Raw genomic sequence first — 20,978 nt, 5'->3', positions numbered from 1 at the left:
TGACTAGATCATGTCTAAAGCTTTGACCCGTCGATCCACTCCTTCTGGTAGCTCCCCCACAAAGTGTCAACATTTTGAAAATATATTAATTCAATATCAAACAAATTGAATGTCCGATTTGATCCAAACTTTGCAAATCGTTATACATTTAAAAAACCTAGATCATGTCCGAAGATGGGACCCATCGATCCACTCCTTCTGGTACCTACGCCACATACATTGGCACCGTTCAAGTATTACGTAAACATATTTATAGCAATTATATTTGTCTTTTTCTTGTTTAGTACTTTTCGTACCCAAAGTAAAAATTTGATAAATTACCTCTATCTTACAATCCAACAGTAATTTTAATTCCAAATTTCAGGATCTCGATTCGAATTTCTTAAAGTACCTCAATCATGTTTCTAGTAGTAATCTAAATTAAAATGTCAGGTCTTAAATTTCTTACCGTTCAACCAAATCTAAATTGTACAAAGTTTAGTACCAATTAGTACACATTATTACAAATTCTCAAAACTTCCTGCATGTGTCAATTCTACATTGAAACAGTACTTTTAATCGCAAATTTAAGAATTCCAACCCTATCGGTACACCCAAAAACAAATTGTACAATATTTGGTACCATTTAGTTTCCATAAGTGCGAATTAATTAACTACCTCAATCCTATAATGCCACAGTAATTTTAATTACAAAATTTAAGCCTCTATATCTATCCGTTCACACAAAATCAAATTGTACCAAATTTAGTACAATTTAGTACACATAAAAATGAATTTGCAAAACTACCCCAATCCTACACTCTAACTGTCATATTAATTCCCAATTTCTAGATTCCATCTCTATCTGTTCACCTTGTACAAAATTTTGTACTTTTCGTACACATAAGTACGAATTTTCGAAACTACCTCAATACTACGCCCAAATTCAAATTGTACCGAATCTAGTACCGTTTAGTATTTAGTTCCAATTAGCACACATTATTTCCATAAGTACCTTCCTCAACCATCCAACAAAACTTCCTGCATACTTCGATCCTACACAATGATTCCAAATTCAAATTTTAGGATTTCAACTCTATTGGTTCACTCACAATTGATGTTCTACCAAATATAGTACACAGTAGTACGAATTTCCAAAAATTTGTACTTAACCCAAACCTTCACCCCACAGTGAACCTAAATCCAAGTTTCAGGATTCCAACTCTATAGGTTCACCCACAATTCAAATTGTACCAAATTTAGTACACAGTAGTACCAATTTCCAAAACTTCCTACATACCTCAATCCTACACTCCACACTGATCGTAAATCCAATTTTAAGGATTCCAACTCTATCGGTTCACCACTTATCAAATTTTACCAAATTTAGCACACAATAGTACCAATTTCCAAAACATACCCCAATCCTACATCCCCACACTGATCCTAAATTCAAGTTTTAGGATTCCAACTCAATCACTTCACCCACAAATCAAATTTTACTGAATTTAGTACATAGTAGTACTATTTTCCAAACCTTCCTACCCCAATCCTACACCTCCACAATGATCCTAAATCAAAATTTCAGGATTCCAACTCTATCGCCTCAGCCACAATTTAAGTTGTACCAATTTTAGTACACTTAGTAAAATTTTATAAAAATTCCTACATATCTCAATCTTACACCTCAACAGTGATCCTGACTCCAAATTTCATGATTCTAGCTGTATTGGTTCTCCTAAAATTGAAATTGTACCAAATTTAGTACCGTTTAGTACACATAAGTATTATTTTCTTAAACTGAATCCTGACCCCAATCCCACACCACTACAGTGATCCTAACTTCAAATTGCATTGTTCCCGCTCTATCGGTTCACCCAAATCCAAACCGTACCGATTATAGTACGATTTAGTACTTTTCGAACACACAAGTAACATATTCCTAAAACTACGTTCATATCACAATCCTACACTCCGACGGTATTTTTACTTTCAAATTTCAGAATTCCAGCTCGATTTGTATCTCCAAATTAAATTGGTACCAAATATAGTACTTTTCGTACACATGTGTACACGCTTTCAAAACCATCTCCTTATCCTACTTCTAAACCATAATTCACACTCCAAATTTCAAGTTTTTGGCGCTATCCGTTCAAATGCTACATAATTGTACCAAATTTAGTACATTTTCGTACTTTTCGGATAGTTATAGTTCGAATTTCCAAAAATCCTTTGGTACATCTATCCTACACTCCATCAACGACCACCAAACCATATTTCATAGTTCTAGCTCCACCGGTTCGGCAAATACAAATGGTCTCGCATTTAATACTTTTCGTATCGTTCTAGTACGAATTCCCAAGAACCCAGCCTTATCTGTCACATTTGGACCAAGAGTGACCCTCACCCAAAATTTAAAGATTCTAGCTTCAGCCGTTTCATTTGGGATGAATCGTTAAATCAGTTAGTCAGTCAGTCAATCTCTTTACTAAATTTAGTCAAGTTTAGTACTTTCCGTACACTTATAGATCGAATTTCCAAAAACCCTTTTGTACATCTTTCTAACTTTTCATCAGCTTTCGCTAACGAAACTTTAAAAGTAATGACGGCAGTGGCATACTACCATGTAACCCGTTTCCACGACGATCCGAAACCTCAGCCCATTGTGTAAAGGCAATAGCGCTGCTACAACAACAACAACCATGTAGCTAGAAAAGTAGCCAATAATAAGATGAGTCAACTCTAAATGCTACTTACTGAGCTGGCTTGTGACAGAACTTTCGTTCCATAAGCCGAGCTTAAAAAAAGATTTCCAGGCGCGTTGGTCTTTTGCGCAGTTTTTCCAATTTGAAAGACCATGTTCGGCAATGTTGTCTTCCACTTGATCATTCCATCTAATTCTTGGCCTTCCCCTTCTGCATGAACCATCAGCTGGTTGGCTTTTATGTGCATTTTGAGCTCGGACATCTTCATCCATTCTCACATGACCTAGCTAACGTAGTCGCTGCAGCTCGATAAGTCTGACAAGGGCGATGTCCAAAATTTGTAGTTTGTGAGTTTGGGGCTTACTTAGTCCATAGTAACATCTGTTGGTCAACACTGTCCTTCTCGGAATTTCAAAACTGATGTCATTAGTTTTATTTATGTCGATACCAAGGTGTATAAAATATTTGACTACCTCGAAGCTATAGTTCTCAAGATCCACAGTCTACTGGACGTCTTGCCATTCCCACTTTGGCAGGCTCTTTCTCAATTTGTTCAATGGTGGCATCGGCGTAGGCGTGTAACATGTGTTGTTTTGGTATACAGAATGTCATTTCTGTTCACACGACAAACTGTCACCTTGTCCGAATCCTTTTACGGTATTGAAGGACTCCGATAGATCCTTTCCGATTTTAACTACTGATCTTGTGCCAGTTAAAGTTATTCTGCATAGTCGTATTAATTTTGCAGGAATACGGAACGCAGACATGGCTTTAAATATGTCTGAACGGATGGGACTGTCGAATGCGGCTTTGTAGTCGACGTATTGGTGGAGTGTGTCGATGTGTTTTTCGTGAGTTTTTTTCCAGGATATGGCGCACAGTGATTATCTGGTCCAATAATTTCATTGACCATTGGCTTCAGACGTTCATACAGCACGCTGGATAGCACTTTATTGGCGACGGGAAGGAGACTTATTCCTCTATAGTTGGCACATATCGTCTTGTCTCCTTTTTTGTGGGCGGGACACAGGATGCTGAGGTTCCAATCATTGGACATGCATTCCTCTAGTAATCTGACCAGCATCTGACCACCAGTCTTGATAACAATTTGCACCTGTTGCTTTATTATTCTTCAGCCGATTTATTGCTATTCTGACCTCATCTTGGCTAGGTGGTATATACTCTATACCGTCATCTCTTATTGGATTTGGGGTATTCTCTTCACCGCCACTATTTGGTACCAGAAGCTTTTCAAAATGATCCTTTCAAATCCTCAACACGCTGTCTGTATCTATCATCAGGTTTCCATCTTCATCTCTGCAGGAGAATGTGCCTGCACCAAAGCCTTCGGTTTGGTGTTTTACTCGTTTGTAGAATTTCCGCACTTCGTTCTGACTCCTGTACATTTCGATTTGCTCACGCTCACGTTTTTCTTGTTCTTTCTTCTTCTTTTCTGAAAATGCGTTTCTCCTATCTCCATTTCCCCGATAATCCTCTCTCGCATTGCGTGTTGCTACTGCTGTGTTTTTCAACTCAGTAGCATTACAGGACTCCGGATCGTACCATAGGTTTCTTTATGGAACTTATTGGTACCCAAATGTTGCTTTAGCTGCAGTTTGTAGGGAGTGTGCATTGGCACCTGTTGCTTTATTATTCTTCAGCCGATTGATTGCTATTCTGACCTCATCTTGGCTAGGTGGTATAAACTCAATACCGCCATCTCTTATTGGATTTGGGGTATTCTCTTCACCGCCACTATTTGGTACCAGAAGCTTTTCAAAATGCTCCTTCCAAATCCTCAACACGCTGCCTGTATCTGTCACCAGATTTCCATCTTCATCTCTGCAGGAGAATGTGCCTGCACCATAGCCTTCGGTTTGGTGTTTTACTTCTTGGTAAAATTTCCGCACTTTGTTCTGACTCCTGTACGTCTCGATTTGCTCACGTTTTCCTTGTTTTTTCTTCTTCTTTTCTTCCTATCTCCATTTTTCCCGATAATCCTCAATAGAGTTCTTCTATCTAGTTCAGTTACTGATCGCTCTTTTTAGTTCAGCTCTTTTGACTGAACTAGTTCGGTCTTCTAGTTCATTAGTTCAATCGTTCAATCGTTCACAATTAAGCTCTTTTATTCAGCTGTCGTTTTACTTCGATCGTTCTTTTAATAGTTCATGACTTTCCGAATCGTTCTGTTGATAGTTTGTGTTCCTTGGAGATTGTGATGTGTGAATAAAAACAAATTTACAATTTTGTTTTATTTATGGTGAGGATATTATATAGAAAAATTTTAGAACAGTTTATAGGGATCCATAAGGTGTGGATTTTAAAGAAAAGTTTCAGAATACTTGAAAAATTTCTTGCGAGCATAAATGATAGGCAACATATTTTATATGTTTACTAAATGAAAGCGCTGTTAATATCACATGCAAAATAAAACTCGATTCGTGCGGCTTCCATTTAGAGAAAAATCGAACTAGGTCCGTAAAACGCTCACATTTGAACCAAAAGGAACGATTATTCCAGTTCGTTATTTTATCGAACTAAAAGGAACGACTTTGAAAGACCTAGTTCAATCGGTCTTTTTAGTGAATCGTTCATTTGAACTAGTTCGTTCCTGAACTGTACAACTCTAATCCTCTCACGCATTGCGTGTTGGTACTGCTTGAAGGATTGCCCTATACGCTGCATTTTTCAACTCAGTAGCATTACAGCACTCCGGATCGTACCATAGGTTTCTGGATGGAACTCTTTGGTACCCAAGTGTTGCTTTTGCTGCAGTTTGTAGGGAGTATATATTGTATATTATTATCGCGACGAGGAGTGCTTTCGTCAAGCAGGTGGGTAAATTGAGCGGAATTGGCTTCTGCTATCTGTTGTAAATTAAAGCCAATTAGAACCGTTGCTTAGTATCTATCATACCCTACGCCACCCACTAAATTCTACAAATATTCTAAATAAAGGGGTGCATTTTCCGGCTTTCAACAATTCCAATTCTAATAAAAATGCAACAATTTTTTTTAAATATACATTAGTATTTAATACAATACATTTAATACATTGACATGATTTTCTTATTGTTGTTACACAAACATTTTACAAAAAAAAAATGAATAACAATATTATATTTGTGAATAGTAATAAAAAATAATAAGAATTTTCTTTAAAAATAAAATTTTTATATAAAAATGTGTAAACTAATTTTCTACTACAATATAATCTATATTTTACGGTATATTTGTGTTATATGCATAATTGTATATAATTTTTGTAAATATCGTAATATGTTAAAATATCAATTTGAATCGATACACCAAAATAATGTGTGTAAATATGACAATAACAACAATATGTAATGATACGATCGATATTGATGTGTATATAATATAGTTAACAATAATGTTCGGCTATGCCGACATACTAGTTTTGTTTTTTTAAATCCTTCACTTTGTGTAATTTTTATACCCTACACAACTATGTTGTCAGGGTATTATAGCTTTGTGCAGCCCCAAATATTTGTAACGCCGCGAAATATTGGTCCTAGACCCACCTTTAAGTATACCGATCGTCATATCTCGACTAGCTGAATCGATCTAGACATGTGTGTCCGTCCGTCCGTCTGTCCATTATAATATGTAAACACGATACAAGCCACAGTTATGTACCAATCTTCACGAAATTTTGCATGTAGGATGGGTTCTGGCCAATGAAGACCCCTATTGTTTTTGGGAAAGATCGGTTAATATTTAGGGGATGAAATGGACCAAATACTGAATTTTTGTCGGTTTTTCTGGTCGCTCCAGAGGCCGCAATTATGGCCCAAACACCGCGAATTTTTGCATGGAGAAGGGGATCGGGCCAGAGAATAAGCATGCATGTTTTGATAAAGATCGGTCAATATTTAGCGGGTCAAATGGGCCCTGACTTTTGTGTGAAAAATTATAAAATTTGTATTCTGGGGCGTATATACTTGCTCCTGAAGGACATATACTCGAGATGTTGATATTTTGTCCAAGATGAGTTGTTGACCTTCAAATTGATACCAATTATATGGCTGTATGTAACCCGATGCGGGAGTTATACGTAATTAAGTAAAGGTGACTATGTGCATATTTTTACTATTACTCCATTAGAGGACGGAAATGTCGCACTGATAGCTTTGAAATTGTACATGAACTTCCGATTATGGTCAGGGACGACGCCTATAGTTTTCGGTGAAGTTGAGATTTCATTCAGGGGGTGCAATGAACCAAAAACTTTAATTTTGTCAGATTTTCTAGTCGCTCTAGAGTCAATTACACTGTGCGACACGAAAATTTTTCAGGGCTTCTAATGTACCAATTCTGTTTAGTTGGAGTCCCTGGACCACGAAAGTACCTTTGATTTTTCTGGGTCACTTCGAAAATTAATTTTATAACGGTAAATATAGAGAAAAACGTGGTTTCATGGATTTTCCATTTGAAACTTGAATAACTTATTTACTTTATAACGGATTTATATTATTCTCTTTTTCTTTCGAAGAGTACAATTTTTCCTTTCAAACAAGATATATATTTGGTAGTTACAGCGGTTGAAATGTGAAAAAATACGCATAAAATGTCAAAATTTATTTTTCTTCGGACTGTACGATGAAATTATGATATTAAGCCATATAAGTTTTATTATATTACGGGGAAGAAAATTAAGTTAAAAATGATAAAAATCAAAAAAATCGGTTAAAAAATGGATGACTTATACGCATTTTTGTATTGATTCTATGCATATTCTCTAAAGGAAATATGGTTCTATCTCGTCTCCTTTTGCCTGTTATAATCATAACGGTTTGTAACAGGAAACGATACAGACCCATATTTCCTTTAGAGAATATGCATAGATTCAATACAAAAATGTGTATAAGTCATCAATTTTTTAACCGATTTTTTTGATTTTTATCATTTTCGAAAGCTAACTTAATTTTCTTCCCCGTAATATAATAAAACTTATATGGCTTAATATCATTTTAATTTTGTCAGTTATAAAGCATTTTCTAGTTTCAAATGGAAAATCTAGAGTTTTCTCTAATTATTATATTAATTTTCGCAGAACATCACATATTTTACAGGGAGGTGAAGGGGATGTTATTATCAAATACTTACAGCGGCTGTTTAGATGTTGATCGGTCGATTTTCCGAGAGTCAAATCAACCAAAACCTAAAGTGACCAATTTTTTATTTTATGGTGTAAAAATTCACTTCAATAAAAAATATTTTGGAAAATATGCAAATATGGAGTTGTTGATCTAAAATCGGTAAAAAGGGTGCAAATATCACGAAATATTGCTTAGGCTCAGAATATAGAACCGCCGAAAGTGTGTTTTTCGTGGTAGTTGTGTAGGGTATCATACGGTCGGCCCCGTCCGACTATACTGCTCCGCTCACTGGTTATTAAAATAAATTGAAAAAAAATTTTAAGTGCTTTTGTCTATAGAAGAAATGCAGAATATCGTATGTTAATAGAAAACTTACCTAGAAGACTTATGGAATACCTTCTGTAGGTCGTATATACTAACAGAAATTTCCCTATCTTAAGTAGAGCTGCATATAGAAGACCTCCAAGAATTTCCTATATATAGTAGTATATTATACAGTGGCTCCATCGAATAATCGGACAAGTGGTTGTCAGATATAATAATGCTATACATTTCAAAAAAATTGTCTAAATTTGTAGTTTTTTCGCTTTTATTTACACATTACTTACTTTTATTTCTGAACAATACAAAAAACAACAACTTTCCTAGTGATAACAGTAAATTTCGTCAGAAAAACAAAATTAACTCAATTTATTGTGTTCAACGCAAAATCGGACAAAGCAAAGTATCAATGTTAAAAAATCGAGAAATTAATATTTAGTTGCATATCCTTTGTTGTCCAGAACGGCCTACCTCCGGCTCTATGGAGTTCCACGATTCCAGTAAAGCCTCCTTAAGCTGTACTAAGGAGTTAAATTTTTTTCATACACTCTCCTAGCTAATTCTTCCCAAAGATGCTCAATTACGTTAAGGTCTGGGCTCTATGCATGTGTTTGTATAAATTTGGGGCAGTTATGGATCAACCAAAGCTTTGCAACACCTGATGTGTGTTTGGGATCGTTGTCTTGATAAAAGGCAAAGTTGTTCGCGATACCCAATTTGTCTGCACTTTTCTTTACATTTTGTTTTAAAATGTTGAGGTAGACAAATTTGTCCATATTACCATCAATAAAATTCAAATTGCCTACTCCCGCACTCGATATGCAGCCCCAAACCATAGCAGAACCTCCTCCGTGCTTAACAGTGGCTTTTGTATTCTTATGATTAAATTCAGCATTTGGCTTACGCCACACATACATCTTTCCATCTGATCCGTGCAAATTAAATTTGCTTTCGTCAGTAAACAGAACCCTAATATAATGAAAACTATCCATAGAAATGTATTTTAAGACGATCTATCATCAAATTACCTGCTTCCAAAAATCTTCTGGTTTTAGTAAATACTCCTTGGCATATTTTATTCTACTGTTTTTATTTTTAAGGCTTATATATGGCTTTTTTCTTGCAACTCTCCCATAATAATCATATTTATGTAATGTATTGCGATCAGAATTTTTAAATTTATTTTAAGTTCTTTTACAGTTTTAAATGGATATTGTTTTATTTCTTTTAATATCGAACGCTCTTCTCACTCATTTAATATCTACCCTTGACCTTCTCTGCTTTTATTGGTCAATCTAAACTCATCACGAAACCTCTTTATAATTTCGTGGACAGTAGATTTACTCATTCCTACTAATTCGGCAATTTCTCTTACTGTTTTACCTTCAATTTAACTATTAATTGCCTGATTTCCACACTGATTTTTTTCCTTTTGGAGCCATTTAAATTTATTTTTATTTAGTATTACCACTTTCTTGATCTAAATGCAATTTATGAATGAATATGACAAACAAAATACAGGTTTGGAGTGCATATTTGCATAATAACGGGACTTTTAGCATTGATATATTGCTTTGTAGGATTATGCGTTGAACGTAAGAAATTGAGTTATTTTTATTTTTCTACTGATATTTAGAGTTATCGTTAGAAATGTTGTTGTTTTTTTTTTCTGTTCCGAAAGTTTTGTATGTGAAGTCGAAATAAATGCAAAAAAATATATATGTTTAACACTTTTTTTAACGTTCAGACTACATTTATATTAGAAAAACTTTTGTCCGATTATGCGATGGAGCCGCTGTATATAGCGAGACAAATAGACTTCAATGAATTACCATGACAATAGTTTTTGAAATATGGGAAAGTAATTCTCATTCACTTTGTGTTGTCGTATACATAAGTATTTCATTTTTCATTGGCAGATTTTCTTGAGTGCTAGAATTAGACCAAGTACGAGCGGAGTTGACTTGTGACAGTGTTCGCATTCGCAGTACCTTGTACCGAACATAATCGAGGTCTTCGACCTGTGATTCGTTCGCTTCTGCAACTAGTGTGCAACTGCAATTTGTTCGCTTCAGCGATTCGTAATCTTCCTGTGATTCATTCCCTTCTTGCAACTCGTTCGCTTCTATATAACGTTTCTCGTTTCAGAAGGAGGCTAACCAAAGGTCCCCTGAACTGACTACTTCAATCCTAGACGACTGCTACAACCCGAGCCTACTACTTCAATCCGAGTCCAATACCTAATACAACACGATCCGACTGCTTTAAGCAAAACTACCACAACACGAGCTGACTACAACCAGAGACAATATATACAACGCGAGCCGACTATACAACCGAAGGCGACTGCTACTACCTCTCTCAGTCCGATGGTACAACTTCCAAAGCACCGATCTCATAACCTAAGAATCTAATAATTCCATATCACTGAAGAATCTGAATGCTACTCCCAACATAAACATAGAAGTATTATAATAGAAAACTGAAATTTTAACTTAATGTTTGTGGGTCCTTGGGTTGATCCCGGGTCCCGTGTACCCAAATCTCAACGGAGAAGAACCATTATTTCAAAATGGTTTTTGAATATTTGTAAAAAGTAGGCTTACATACTCCTCCAGATGAAATACATCAGAAAACTCCGAACTTACTAATCTGGACATAAAATATACACATGAGGAATTGTAGGTGATAGCGCCACCCAGAAGAAAATGACAACACTAAGCAAAGCTCCCAACCACTGCAAAACAAACATGTCGTAGTAGCACAACGCCATAACCACACATGTAAGCAGATGTCTTAACCAGAACAGGTCGTGCGACAGGACAGTCTTGGTGGCTCTTGACTTATCGAAAGCCTTCGATACTGTCAATCACGCCAAGCTGTTCGAGGACTTAGAGAAGACCAACCTCCGGCCTAGTTTGAAACGTTGGATAATCAATTACATGTGTGGTCGCCAGTCATATGTGGAATTCAGAAACAAGAAATCTAACCCCCGTAGAGTGGAACAGGGAGTTCCCCAAGGTGGGGTCATATCTCCGGAACTGTTTAACCTCTACCTTTCTGAAATTCCACAACCACCGGACGGCATAGAAATCGTAATGTACGCGGATGATTGTACGATCATGTCGTCGGGCCCTATTATCGATGACATCTGTGAAAGGTTAAATGTCTACATAGCTGATTTAGTACAGTTCTTCAATCTGAGGAAAATGAAGATATCCGCCGCCAAATCCACAGCCACTCTGTTACCACATGGACGGGTGAAATGAAGCTCCCTCTAAACATGATGTTGGTCGATGGTGCAATAATTCCGACCACCAAAAATTTTGGGAGTAACGTTCGATAGCTTATTTAAGTCGTCCTCGCAAGCCACCGCTATTTGCGATAAGATGAGAAGTAGGAACAAGGTCCTCAAGTCGCTTGCCGGCAGCTCTTGGGGTGCTGATAAAAACACCTTGTTGACCTCTTACAAAGCAATAGGTCGGTCGGTGGTAAGCTATGCGGCGCCAGTGTGGTACGCGAATGTAAGCGATACGCAGTGGAAGAACATACAAACCTGCCAGAATCCCGCCCTGAAAACTGCGACAAGGTGCCTCCTTATGACGCCAGCGGACCATTTACATGAGGAGGCAATGGACTTACCCGTACATCGTCACAACAGGATGTTGTCGATGCAGTACCTGCTTGGGTGTTATCGCAGGAATCATCCATGCCATAATTTTATGGATAGAATTTCCCACCCAGACACGTAAGGAGAGACCTACACGATCTAGAGAGAGAGAGGTCCAACGGTACAAAAGAGAACCCCTAGATCGTGAGGCTTATCGAGCAGGAATTACCAGCATTCACAGGGAAGCAGTGACCCAGGCAATGGACCAATACCGTGTGAATGCAGTACTTGGAGTCCACCCACCGCCTATAGCAGCAGAAGAGCGACAGCTGCATAGACAAACGAGAGTGGTTTTAGCCCAACTAAGATCAGGATGGTGCAGCCGCCACTACATAAGCAAAGACCCCAACCACTGTAAAAAATTCAAGTGTGTGATTTTTCTATTCAACGATAGATGACAGTGCCATAGCCTACCACAGACGACAGCATATTAATCATCTGCTTAGCTAGAATAAAAACTGTAATCGACGTCTATTCGCGTAAGAAGCCGAAAATTTATAGAAGATATGCTATTCATAGAAGGCTAATAAAAGGTCATATATTTATTCTCCTTTCTATTGGAGACGTACAGTTGGTGTGTGATTTTTCTATTCAACGATAGATGGCAGTACCATAGCTTAGCTGGAATAAAAACTGTAATCGACGTCTAATCGCCGAAGATTTATAGAAGATAGATATTCATAGAAGGCTTATAAAAGGTCATATATTTATTCTCCTTTCTATTGGAGACGTACAGTTGGTATTCCGCATACATAAAATTACAAAGAAGGCCTTCTATCTGTACAAAACATATATAAAGGTGGCCTTCAGAACATCTGCTGCAAATAAAAAGTCTCCATTAATATTCTGTCCATTGTGTATAGAATATCCACAAAAAAACCTACAGAAACTTCTAAGTCGGTAGATCTTCTATATGTAGAAGACGAACAAAGGTTTTCTATCTACCACGTATCTCAGATAGTCTTCTATACATAGAAAATATATTGAAGCTATTCTCTATGTTGAAAAAATTTAGGAGACCTTTTGAAGTTGTTCTATTTTTTTTTTAGATCCTACAGAAAGATTTTATTGTAGAAAACCTATTGGGGGACTAATTTCTAACCGCCTACGTTTATTTATGGATATTTAAAAATATATTTATTTGAGCACTGAATTCTTAATTTGACAACAAGTGAAGGATCTTATATAATAATAGTTTTTGTATACAATGCATAAATATGTATAAAATGTGTGTATGTATGTCGAACATATGTTCGCATATAAATCTAGACCGATCGATTTTCAAATGTTTGGAATTTTACATTATTTCCAAAGTATTTGAGCCATTCATTTGTGAATATGCATGTGTATGCCTACGGTTGATCTTTTTATAACCAATACCATGAGGTGGATATTCAAAATCTCTAAAGTCCATCGCTAATTTTACATGAGGGCTACGCCACATGAAAATTTTGGTACGAAGAGATTTGACACAAAGCCCTATTAAATTACCGAATCATGAGAATCCAAAATACCAAATTACAGTCAATTCGGTTGAAAAACATAACCAAGCCCCCCAAATATCGAAATATGGGAGGTTATGTTATATGGGAGCTACCTTTAAAAGTGAGCCAATGATGACAATTTTGGTAAGGATATTTGTTACCCCATTAAAACCAAAAATACAAAATTACAGCCAATTCGGTACAGAAACACGATCAAGATCCTCAAAATATCAATATTTGGAGTGTACCTCTATATGAGGGCTAACCTACAATATGGACCAATTTCGATAATTTTTGGTAAGGAGATTTTCTACCTGATGAGAACTCAAAAACCCAAATTACAGTTAATTCGATTCGAAAACATGACCAAGCTCCCCAAAATATCGAAATTTGGAAGGTAACTCTATAGTGGGGTTACCCTACAAAATGAACCAATTTTGATAATTTTTGGTAAGGAGATTTGCTAAATTACCGCCAGTTCGCTTCGAAAACATGACCAAGCCCCCTAAATTAACGAATATTTGAGGGTGCCATTATATCAGAACTATTTTTAAAAGTAGACCAGTATTGATAATTTTTGGTAAGGAGATTTTCTACCCTATGCGAACCCTAAATACCAAATTACAGTGAATTTGGCTGAAAATCATGCTCAAGCTCCGCAAATTACCGAAATTTTGAGGGTGCCGTTATATCGGGAATACCCTATAAACTGGACCAATGTTGACAATTTTTGGTAAGGAGGTTTGCTACCCCAAGAGAACCCTATATACGAAACTGCAGCTAATTCGGCGTAAATATATGACCAAGCTCCCCAAAATATCGACATTTTAGAATTACCGTTATATGGGGACTACTGTATAAAGTGGACCAATATACATTATTTTTAGTAGGAAGATTTGCTGACCTATGAGAACATAAAATACCTAATTTCAGCCAAATCGATTAAAAACGTGCCCCAATTTCGTCAATATAGGAAAATATGCGAGGTACTGTCATATGGGAGCTATATTTAAAAGTGGACCAATATTGATCATTTTTGGTAGGAGGATTTGCCAACCTATGAGAACACAAAATACCAAATTACAGCCAATTCCGTTGACAAACGCTACGAAAATTCCAAAAATAGCGAAATTCGGAAGGTACCGTTATAAGGGGACTATCCAAAAAGGCGGACCAAAATTGAAAATTTTGGTAGGGAGATAAACCACCCTGTGAGAACCCAAAATACCAAATTATAGCTAATTTGGTTGAAACACGCGATCAAACTCCCAAAAATACCGAAATTCGGAAGGTACCGTTATATAGGGGCTGCTCTAAAAAATTGACCAATATTAATAATTTTTGATAGGGAAATATCCCACCCTGTAAGAACCCAAAATACCAAATTACAACTCATTCGGTTCTTAAAATATCGCAAATTAGGGGGAGGCTATACAAAAAAAATATTTAAAAGTGGACCAATGTTGACAATTTTTGGTAGGAGGATTTACCAACCTATGAGAACCAAAAATACCAAATTACAGCAAATTCCGTTGACAAACGCTACGAAAATTCCAAAAATACTGGAATTCGGGAGGTACTGTTAAAAATGGACCAATATTGAAAATTTTGGTAGGGAGATAAACCACCCTGTGAAAACCCAAAATACCAAATTATGGCCAATTTGGTTGAAACACTATATGTAGTGTTGAAACGCTATATGTAGGCTATAGCAAAAAATGGTCCCATTTTCAATATATGCAAAATTTCAAAGCTCTATGGGAAATATCAGGAAATTTATTTTGATCTCAATGAAGATCTAAAAAAAAAGTATCTTCATCTTATAGACCTATAGGTTAATCTGAAGAAGTTTCTCCGATCATAAATGAGGTAAAGGTGGCATTTCTTCTAACAAATCGAAAACAGAATTTCTGCCCATAGAAGTTCTTTCTGCCAAAAGAATACCTTCCTACCTGATGGTTTTCTCGTCCTCATCGAATAGCTGAAGAAGGTCTAAAGAAAGAATTTTCATCTTATAGACCTATAGAAAATCCTGAAGAAATTGCTCCGCTTATAAATGAGGTAAAGGATGTATCTCTTCTAAAAAAATAATCTTAAATATGTGTTCTGCCGTAGAAGATCTTCCTGATATGACCAACTTCGAGGCTTGATTTCTCACATTTTATTTGATACTGCAATTTAATAAACCTTGTCCATGGAAGATATATAAACTTTATGGGTTGGTCTCAGGTGAATATTTCGAAGTATTGCAAACGGAATGACAAATTTAATTTATTCCCCACCTTGTGGTGAAATTCATTTCAACAAACGAATAGAGGACTTCTCTATTATAAGGACAATCCGAATAATATCTAAAATTACTCTATTAAAATAATATCTAATAATATCTAAAATTACTCTATTATTATTAAGAGACTGTAGCCAATTCCGGAACCCTTAACAGGCATTTTTTCCGATCTGGTTTTCCTTTTCTAAGATCGGTCCAAATATGTTTATCTATGTAAAAATGTGTGTGTGTGTATTCTGAAAATTCTTGTGTACACTCTTAGATCTAACGGATTTAGTGTGTGTGTGTTTAATTTTTTTGATTACAATTCATTTTGAGTTTTATTTTCTCTTTTTTCAGTTTTTCTTATAATTCAGTTTATTGACATTACATTTAATTATTGTCTCGGAAGACTGTGGCGAAAACAAAAAAAAAAAATAATTCATAAAATAAAAATAGAAATTCTTACTAAATATTCAATTAAATTCGTTACAAACCAACAAATAATAGTGATAATAATCATAATTTCAATACGGTTAAAGAAATGTTCAGATCAAAACACAAAAAGGAACAATTTCTAGCTTATATAACTAAGTAAATATATATTTATATATAAAGTAATTATGTATACATACATATATGTGGTATATAAAATTCTAACAAATAACAAATTTCAGTTTCTTCTCATTTCTCTTCTTCTTCATCATCTTACAAACTAACTTCACAATTAATTCAACTCGTTTCTTTTAAAAACACAAATATTTTCGATTTCAAAATATTTGTAATACAGTGTAAAAAATTCGATAATAATAATTAATAATATTAATAATAATACACATTAATTTCACATATTGCACACAATAATTGGAACAAAACAAAACATGAACAATAAAAATTCAAAATTTGAATTTCAAATGAAAATAATTTCAAAAAAATAGTTTGGAATGATTCTCCCCCGTTTTAATGGCCTGATTGCCATCGCATTATCATCTCGTATTCTTATTTATCCAACGATGATATCGATGCTGAGATTTCGGATACATCTTGAGATTCTTCACGTGCCCGTCTTTTGGCGGCCCATTCCACAATACAGAAACAGGCTGCACCGATGGTACCAAAGACGACAAGTATACCCAGTTGGGCTCTCAAACCCAAATGCGAGGAATATAAGAAGCTAATGGCAGCGGCAACGGACTGAAAATACAAGAAGAAGAATAAAAGCGGGATAAGATTAGGATAGGGTTTATTAAATTTGAAGATTAATAAAAAAAGAATTCTGTTTGGTCATGGCAGCAAGGTATTCTATGGGCAATCTGTCCATTGGAAAGGAAAGGTTTCCGTGAGCTTTTTTGTGGTCAACGAACCTTTTTGCAGGTATTCTATAGTTAGACCTCCTTCCGATTTTCCATTTTCAGGTCTTTTATAGGGAGAAGAAAGAATTCCTTGAGATTTTCTACCTGCAGAAGTTCTTTTGTGGATCTTCCATGGACAAGGTTAATTAAATTACAGTATCAATAAAAAGGTGGAGAAGGCGAAGCTTCAAAGTTGGTCATATCAGGAAGATCTTCTATGAGCAGAACACCCATCTAAGATCCTTTTTAAATGCTTTTAAATGCCTCCTTTACCACATTTATGATCGGAGAAATTTCTCCAGGCTTTCCTATAGGTCTATAAGATGAAGAGACTTTTTTAGAACTTCTTCAGCTTTTCGATGTGGACGAGAAACACTACAGGTAGATCTTCTATGGGCAGAACACTTGTTTCCGATTTGTTAGAAGAAATATCTTCTTTAAGGGAACCCCCCCCATTCACGATTTTTTATTTTGAAGATTTTAAATGGGCTGGTAAATGAATACCAATGCTTGTTAAGGTTTGTAACTTTGCACATATATATTTGAAGATTTAAAAAGGAAGAAAAATAATTTACAAAAAAGTTTTGTTGTTGTTTTGTTGTTGTTTTTGGGGTTCAAAGAAAAGTCCATATTTTCGATGGCGGGCATGATAACTCATCACTGGAACATCGGAATCCGAAAATTCCAACTGTGTTAGAAAGAGGACATGTCTGGCTCTCGTATGAACTAGGATTATTGACTTCGCACAACAATTAACAAAATGGCGGAACTTTGAAAAATTTTTTATGAAAAATCGCCTATTTTTTACCACAAATTAAGTTAAAAAATAAGGAAGATCTTCACCGATTGGCTTTATCCTAGTTCATACGAGAGCTACACACTCCCAGAGAAATGTGTCAAAATTTGAAACCGATTGGATTATTAGTTTTTGAGTTATCGTGCCCGCCATTCGCAAAAGAGAAAAACGCGTTTAAAGTTTGAGAAGCCCTTTAGCCGTCACTTGATGCTGTACAATAAATCGGCTATATCTTCAAGAGTTCTTGAGATTTTCACTTGAAATTTTGTAGGAACATTCTAGAATTAGAGTAGATTCGAATTAAATCAAAAAAAAATTTGACACCGAGAATGGGGGGGGTCCCCTTAACTCATTTATGATCGGAAAAACTTCTTCAGGTTTTCCTATAGGTCTATAAGAATAAGAGATAATACCTTTTGTGTGGCTTCTGTAAACAGAAAACCTTTTTCTAGATTTCTGCGGATATATCAACCGGTCACACATTGATGTCTGCAGATTTTCTATGAACATACCATTTTCAACAGATCTTCCGTAAGGATAAAACTTTCTTCTGTGAGAAGAAGAAGTGGTGTTCTTATCGAAGACCTGGATATTTTTTATGAAAGTGCTTGAACTCTTATGAAAGAGCTTGAACCTGGAGCTCTTCTTATAGAAGACCTTGGAGGTTTTCTTATCTAAGCCCTGGAGCTTTTTTTGTCGATTACCTGAAAGTCTTCTTAAATAAGGCCATGAGTTCTTTTTAAACTATACCTGGAGGGTTTCTTATAGAAAAGCAGGAGTTAATTTTGTAGAAAAGCTGGAGATATTTCAAAAGAAGACCTGATAGTCTTATTGACTTGGAGGTCTCCTTATCGTAGACCTGCACCTTTTTTTTTATCGAAGACCTGGAGGTTTTCCTAAAGAAAGCCTGGAGTTTTTCGTAAACTAGACATGGAGGTATTCTTATAGCAGAGCAGGGGCCTTTTTTTAGAAGAGCTGGAGGTATTTTAACAGAAGACCTGAGAGTCTTTTTAAATTAGACTTGGAGTTCTCCTTATCGTAAAACAGCAGCTCTTTTTATCATAGACCTTTCTTAAAGAAGTCCCGGAGTTCTTCCTAAACTAGACATGGAGGTTTTCTTATCGAAGTTCTGGAGGTCTTCATATAGCAGGGCTGGTGTACTTCTTAAAGTAGAGCTGGTAGTATTCTTATCGAAGAACTAGAGCTCCTGGAACTATTTTTATCAAAGACCTGCAGCTCTTTGTTAGAAGAGATGGAGCTCTTGCTATCAAAGAACTGAAGCTCTTATTTTCTATGAACTGGTGATCTCCTTATAGAAAACATGGAGCTCTTCTTATTGAAGAACTGGAATTCTACTTATCATAGACCTGGGGGTTTCTTATCGTAGACTTGGAGGTCTAATTATCGAAGACCTGGAGCTGTTCTTATAGAAGACCTGGAGGTATTTTCACAGGCTTACAACTCTTCTTATCGAAGACATAAAGACATTCTTATCGAAGACCTGGAGCTCTTCCACCGAAGACCTCGAGCTTATTCCATCGCAGATCTAGAGATCTTATCTTCTTTCATCCAAGACCTAGCGATCTTCTTTTCGCAGACCTAGAGATCTTCTTATTGAAGACCTAGAGACCTTCTTATGGAAGACCTAGAGAACTTCTTATCAAAGACAAAGAGATCTTCTTATCGAAGTCCTAGAAATCTTCTTATAAAAGACCTAGAGATATTCTTATCGAAGACCTAGGGATCTCCTTATCGAAGAGATGAAGGTATTCTTATCGATGACCTGGAGCTCTTCTTATAAAAATAAAAAAATATCAGATCTTCTATGAACAGACGGTCTTTTATAGGCAAGAGCGGGTCTTTTATGCACAGAAGACTTTTTTGAACAATCCTTAACCTATTTTATGGACGGAAAAACCCCCTATACTTCCAATTTTCCATGATAAGAATTTATTCTTCAGATCTTCTATAAGGAGAAGGCTTTCATTGGATCTACAATGGGACTAAAAGCACCTTCAGAAGATCTTGTGAGGGGCTTCTATGTAGAGAAAACATTCCTTAGGCTTTCTATGAGCATATTTCCTACAAGTCTCCCATTGTCCTGCAGGTCCTCTGTATGGAGCTTCGACACGAGTAGAATACCTCCCACTGGTCTTCTATGGAGAAAAGACCTTCTATGAACAACAAATCTTCTTCAGATCTTCAGGATAACTATATTTTAAAGGTCTCTTGTAAACACCAAAATACCCTCTTCTGCTATTCTATAAGAAACCTAAATGACAGATTGTCTTCCACAGCGCTTCTATAAACAGATTATATTCTGCTGGTCTTCTAAGACCGAAGATGTTTTTAGATTAAATTTTGTTAAGCTATGGGTTAAAGATCTCCTTCGATATTTAATGCATCAAAAAAAAAACTTTTTATAAGAAATGAAGATTTAATTGGAAGGAGAAGATCTTTTATACATCTTCTATGTACAGAATACCTTCTAGAAGTCTTTTTCTGACCGGAAGATTTGCTTATCGCAGTATGTGACCTTCAGCCCGAAAAAAAACTTCTTTAAGGTCTTCCATAAAGATGAAAAATAAGGTCTTCTAAGGTAAAAAAATCTTCTTTAGTCCTTCTGTATGGATGAAGAGAACTTGTATAAGAAGAAGAACTTCATATAGTCTCCTATGGATCGAAGCTCTTCTTTAGGCAAATAAATAAATTTAGGGTAATAAGACTTTATTTAGGACTTTTATGAAGACGGGACCTTCTTCGGGTTTTTATAAGAAAAATGAATAATTTAAAATAATAATAATTTAAATTAAAAAAATAATTAAAATTAATTAATAAGGTCTTCATGAGGATACTTTCAGATTATCATAGGACTTCTTTGAACCATCATCAGGCCTTCCAGGGTCCAAGACCTTCTTTAAAAACGAAAACGTCGTTCGTTTTTTTACTGGGTGGTGAAGACATTCAGCAGGTCTTCTGCGAACTGAGGGCCTCTCAAATGTACTTTATGAACACAAGACCCTTTTTGCCGGATTTGTTAGGTCTTCTCAGGGGTTAGAAGGCTTTCAGGTCAGAATAACTTCTTCTATGGACAGAAAAACTTCAACATGTATTCTACAGCCAAATATATTCTTTTAGACATCTATAAGCAAACTAAGATTTTATTCAGGAAAATATTCTGCTGGTTTATAATGGACTGAATGCCACTTGCAGGTGTTTTATTCATTAAATTCTTTCTTCTGGATTTGTATAGACGGAAGAAACAGAATACGTAATTTACAAC

General features: G+C 35.8%; 1 protein-coding gene across 1 annotated transcript in view; it reads right to left on the bottom strand.

Annotated features, from left to right (window-relative positions):
• Positions 1-16,534: 16,534 nt before the first annotated feature.
• LOC133327404 (UNC93-like protein MFSD11) overlaps positions 16,535-20,978 on the bottom strand; it is a 34,841-nt gene continuing 30,397 nt past the window's right edge. The window contains exon 4 of the mRNA XM_061535962.1: positions 16,535-16,741. Coding sequence (XP_061391946.1) covers positions 16,547-16,741 — 195 coding nt within the window. The 3' untranslated portion in view covers positions 16,535-16,546. The remainder of the gene's footprint in view (positions 16,742-20,978) is intronic.

The sequence above is a fragment of the Musca vetustissima genome, unplaced genomic scaffold, assembly GCF_032173495.1.
Source record: "Musca vetustissima isolate MV318-11 ecotype Yass unplaced genomic scaffold, APGP_CSIRO_Mvet_v1 utg10925, whole genome shotgun sequence".
In the NCBI taxonomy this organism is placed as follows: domain Eukaryota; kingdom Metazoa; phylum Arthropoda; class Insecta; order Diptera; family Muscidae; genus Musca; species Musca vetustissima.
This window is presented reverse-complemented; position numbering and strand designations above follow the sequence as displayed.